This window comes from Ostrinia furnacalis, unplaced genomic scaffold, assembly GCF_004193835.3.
Source record: "Ostrinia furnacalis isolate ACB-3 unplaced genomic scaffold, ASM419383v2 OfSCF6871, whole genome shotgun sequence".
Taxonomy (NCBI): domain Eukaryota; kingdom Metazoa; phylum Arthropoda; class Insecta; order Lepidoptera; family Crambidae; genus Ostrinia; species Ostrinia furnacalis.
The window spans coordinates 5,996-11,726 of NW_021137110.1; the positions used below are offsets into that span (position 1 = coordinate 5,996).

Below are 5,731 nucleotides of genomic sequence, written 5' to 3' on the forward strand. Positions count from 1 at the left end.
CGGAATAGAGCAACAAAGGACTGAGCGAGCTCAGCGAGCTAGATGTCACTAGTAGCAACACTGTCAAACAGAACTTTTTGCAACTATTTGAAGTTTAATAACTTTACGGATATCATTGATTGTTTTACTGTCCACAGTGTGTTTTTTGATTACATCTGTGCATACAGTTTGTTTCCTGTTCTCGAAAATTTCATAATCTGTTCACATTCAATGTTGCGACTTTGTTGCATATTTTTATTATTTTGACGATCACCCGGCGATGATACGCAAGTAGGTAGCTACTACAATAATTTCACTTCGCGATTACCGAGAGGTTTTGTCGCATCACTAGTTCACAGACTAAAAATATTTTTATGTCAGTTGGCCATGTTTGATGACATTTCTGCTGATTTCTAAAAAATTAGACTGTAGGCTTATTGTCTTAGTTCAACGAGGTCGAATGAAAGGGAAGAAAAAAGCCCTAGAAAAGTATGAAACCTAGAAATAAATAATGCTATGATGATCATCTTTCAGCAATACACCCTTATGCGAATATGACTGATCCATCTCACTGGGATTATTAATTATTACATACATTTATATGTATATTGCACGCCATCTGCTTGGCAAATTGTAGCTGAACAATTTTACGTTTAAATTTAAGATCCATCAATGTATGATATGTACCTACAATTGCAATAAACTAATTTGATTTGATTTGATTTGGGATTAATTGAACTCGGGACCCACAGCTTCCGCCTGCTTCCGCTAATCCATCGGGCCATGTCCACCATGTCCCAACTTCCAGAGATCAAGTAAGGCCAGTATGGAGCTCTACTATGATCAAATTGAGTGCTGTCAAAGTAACATCCTAAAAATTAAATTATATATTTCGAACTCTCATTGTGTTCTTATGAACAAATTATTATTTCAGTCATATTTTAATTAATTTAAGGAAGAAATACGACAAAATTCTATACCCGAATACACGCGAGGCGGGCGAGCCTGAACGTTCCTAATTGGACCGCAATAGTTTTGACAAGTAATTCATTTTTATCGTATAGCAACACCAACAGTCCTCCATCTTTTTTGTCACGATGCCTCCCAAGAAGCAGCCAGAGAAATCCGGTATGTTTATCGTATTTTAATTTATTAATTTCATTTTTCACTCGTACTAAGGTGATTTTAAAATCGATTTCTACAGGTTTACTGTTAAATTATAATATACTAGTGGTTCTTTGCGAAAAAGTTGATATCTTGTGTGACATTTTGTTAGCCACGCGGTACGGTGTTTGTACTCAAAATTTGAAATATTTTTCGTATCACAATTAACTTATTACTAGACGACTATGAAAGGCTGTTAGAATAATAGTTTTACATATATTATTCATTAAAATTTGTCGCTATGGAACGGACATTTTTTTTGAGGTTAGATTGTGTATTAACAAGTCTCTTTTTATTTTAGCTTCCGGGGCTAAGCCCGCGGAAAAGAAACCTGCCACTGCTAAAACTCCCGCAGCGGCACCTAAGGCTGCCTCTACCACGAGTGCACCTAAACCAGCATCCGCCAAAACACCCGCACCAGCACCTAAAGCTGCTGCTCCCAAGTCTGCCCCCGCTGCTGCCAAGCCCGCTGCAGCTAAGCCAGCGTCGGCTCCTGCTGCCAAGCCAGCGGAGAAGAAGGCTACTTCAGTACCTACAGCCAAGCCAGGTTCAGCTAAAGCTGCTGCACTCAAGGCCAAGTCAAGTGCGAAACCTTCAGTCAAGAAAGCGGCAGCGGCCTCCAAGCCCGCGAAGCCTAAACCTGCAGCTGCCAAGTTGAAGATAGCACCCAAGCCCAAAAAGACTGGCATCAAAGGACAGAAGAAGGTGGTCAAACCTGTTGTCAAGGCTTTGAAGGCACAGAGGAAGGTAAGTTGATCTTTAAAACTTTTTGTCATAAATACCTCCTATTTCAGTTTAAAATCAAACTTAAGTTGGCCATGAATTACAACAAATGTCCAAACAATTTATAGTACCTACCAAATAAAATTTCACAATTTATCATATTATTATCATCTGGTCAAACAGCCTCTTGATTTTACTTGCTTGTCCCTTTTCACCTTTCACAATATTCACAAGAAGAGTAGGGGATTGGCACAGAATTAGTACCAGTTAAATGATAAGTTTGTTAAAGTTTTTTTTTTTTCATTTCAGGTTGTCAAGGGAGAACATGGCAAGCGTGTGCGTAAAATCCGCACATCAGTGCATTTCCGTCGGCCCAAGACCTTTGAGCCCCCGAGACATCCTAAGTACCCTAGGAAATCATTGCCCAAGAGGAATCGGTATGTTTCACTGATTATATTTTACTAGTTACCGTTTTTGGAATAAGTTAATTTTCAAACCAGTCAAGAAATCTAGCTTAAATTCTCAGTCAGATAATAGTGCTTGAAGGAATTTAGTTGTGACTTGTGAAATAAATACAATGATGTTGACTGATATTATAAACAATTATGTTATAATTATTGCTGCATCAATTCAATTAAAAATATTAAAAACCATAGTTTTAAATATTTTTAATTGAATTTAATTGTTTCATAATAAATTACATTTAAATGATGATAATATTGTGGGAATCTCATTGATAAATAATGATATAAAAATATACACAACTCTGAATTAACAATTTAATATTTTTTACAAAGTAAATGATAAACATAATATTTTAAAATCAATACTTGTCTTTTTCAGTATGGATGCCTACAACATCATAAAGTTCCCATTGACCTCTGAAGCGGCAATGAAGAAAATTGAGGACAACAATACATTGGTATTCATTGTCCACACCAGTTCCAACAAGCACCACATTAAGGCTGCTGTGAAGAAGCTATATGACATCAATGTTGCTAAAGTTAACACCCTGATCAGGTATGTTTTTTTTTACCACCAAAATAAAAACTGTCACAATTTCAGTTTAATTCTGATGGTAGTCTATTACATTTGTTCTCTGACCATTTTTGGCGTGTAATGTGAACACAACATTTAATTTTGATTTAGTTGAGTTTTCAGCTATCAATCATGGACTAATTTACAAGCATTTGTAGGCCATAACATCTAGTAATTAGTTGAGTTAGTTAAAACATTTGAGTTAGTTAAACTTTTGTGATATCTCTGCAGTATCTTGGAATAACTATGCATTATTTAATGTTATTATTGACTTGGTATATTTCTAAACCCTAGTAAAATCAGAATTATATGAAAAATTTTGTGATCATTAATTTTTTTCCTATTTTACAAATTAAATGATGATATTTTTGTGGGAATCTCATTGATAAATAATGATATAAAAATATACACAACTCTGAACTTACTTTTACGGTTATTATAATAAACTCCTCATCATGAACCTTTTTTAATGCTTTTCTTGCATTTTGTTGCAGGCCCGATGGTAAAAAGAAGGCGTACGTACGGCTTGCGAGGGACTACGACGCACTAGATGTCGCCAACAAGATCGGCATCATATAAACTGATGCTTTATTTTATAAGAATAAAAACTATGAAAAAATATACTCGTTTTGTTCAACCAACCATATCGTGGCTTATTACGCTAATCCCCCGTTGACAATCCCCGTCAACAGGGATTGGTGGAATTTTTGTTCATTAATCCCCGTAATGCCAATTGGAGCTTATAATGGGGATTATTGTATTAAAAAGTTATTTAATCCCAATGAGGGTTTTCGCGAATGAAAAATTCGCCAGATGGCAATACGTTGACGCGAGGTCCAATATTAATGCTGCATGATTGGTTATTTTTGACATGACATGTCAAAATCCACCAATCACGCAGCAGTCGGACCCCACATCCACGACCCGCCATCTAGCGGATCTTTCATTCGCGAAAACCCTCATTACGTTAAAAATAAAACACTAAGGCGGTTATCCCACTGCGCCGCGCTCCGCCGCGAAGCGCGTGATTTTCAACCGACTTCAAAAAAGGAGGAGGTTCTCAATTCGACCCGTATGTTTTTTTTTTTTCTATGTTTGTTACGCGATAACTCCGCCAATTATGAACCGATTTGAACAAATCTTTTTTCGGCGTATAGGTAATACCTCAAGGGTGGTCCCATTTTTTAATAATAGAAAACACAACCCCCAAGGGTGGAAAATTGGGGATGAACTTTTTTATACGCAATATCTCCGCCGATTATAAATCAATTTGAACGATTATTTTTTTGTTGAATAGGTATTATCAAAAGGGTGGTTTCATGCGAATTTGTAGAAACTATTTCACCCCCAAGGGTGGAAAATTGGGGATGAACTTTTTTATACGCAATATTTTTAATTTTTAGTTTTTTTTTGTGTTCACGCATTTGAAGTCGGTTTTATTTTTAAAAAAAGTTAATCATAAAAAAAATCACGCGCGCGGACGCGTTGTCAGATAACCGCCTAATATTATAAAGCCTGAGCCCCGATTACAGTAACTTTTAACGTCTACAATCCAGACGCGTTTCTGATTCTGCGATACGATTGGTCAAAACAGCTGACGTACGCTGTTGAACGACCAATCGTATCGCAGAATCGAGAAGCGTGTCTGGATTGTTGACGTTAAAAATTACCGTAATCGGGGCTCTGGTCCGTGAGCACGCTCGCGCGCTCGCGCTCGCACCTCACTGCGGGCGCCCGNGAACGACCAATCGTATCGCAGAATCGAGAAGCGTGTCTGGATTGTTGACGTTAAAAATTACCGTAATCGGGGCTCTGGTCCGTGAGCACGCTCGCGCGCTCGCGCTCGCACCTCACTGCGGGCGCCCGTCGCACAGCACAGTCGCGACAGCAACATAATTACGCGCGAGCGATAGGGATGGGTAGCTTGGGGTCATTCTACGTGAGGTGCTCACGGACCAGGCTTTAGCATAGAACTTAGCACTCATTTAGATCTCCATTCTTTTTGCGGCGAAGCCCACGCCCACAGCCAAGCATAATTTTTGTATGGAACTTGGCTCTCCTTTTTGTTTACATTTGTGTTTTTGGTGGGTTTTATTAACCTCTGAAACTTATTGAACACAAGAGATTACAAAAGGCGATCTTAAAGCCACGGTATTCTCATCCAGTCGACAACCATTTAAACTCCACAGTGTTAAACTGTACGAGGCAGTGGCGTATCCGCGTATCTATACCATCCGAGCCGTGATCCGAGGCCCGTGGCAAATTCTGGGTTTTCTTTCAGGGGGATTAGAATTTTGGGGGCCCGTGGCATTTTGCCAGCCCATAGATACGCCACTGGTACAAAGCCTCTTAAATTCTTTATTTTGTATGGGAATACCAGGCACCACCACTGCTCTCTAGAAGTGTCGTCAAACTGCTGGTACCTAAGTAGGTACCTACGTTTTACCCGCGGGGCACAGCTGTATGTGTAAGCCTACCTAATATCAGAAAGTCCGTAAAGGACGAATGACAAAAAGTAGGTAGGTAACGTGGAGGTATTTTTTCATCAATTGATTGTCGTATTCAATAGGTAGTACCTACTTGAAATAAAATTTAAATTAAATCAGATAATGAAAAGTGTGGGTTACGTAATACCTACTGACGTAGTACCTACCTAGTTTCCATAACGTCCAAAAATCGTTTAATTTTCTCTGTAGGTACCTAATATTTTACTACTTACCTAATTTAAATAGAAATTACTTCTTCAATTAAATTACTAAATTGTCAGACAGCTTACATTTCCGATAAACATTCTATACCTACTTAAAGATCGAAAACAGCTTGTATA

The 5,731-nt window shown here is 38.2% G+C and overlaps 1 protein-coding gene across 1 annotated transcript; it reads left to right on the forward strand.

The window, feature by feature from the left end:
* Positions 1-1,006: 1,006 nt before the first annotated feature.
* On the forward strand, positions 1,007-3,525 carry RpL23A (ribosomal protein L23A). The gene is made up of 5 exons (XM_028318444.1): positions 1,007-1,107; positions 1,445-1,890; positions 2,176-2,303; positions 2,710-2,886; positions 3,399-3,525. Exons 1-5 carry the CDS (start codon positions 1,077-1,079, stop codon positions 3,481-3,483), a joined length of 867 nt encoding a protein of 288 aa, XP_028174245.1. The 5' UTR covers positions 1,007-1,076; the 3' UTR covers positions 3,484-3,525.
* Positions 3,526-5,731: the final 2,206 nt, after the last annotated feature.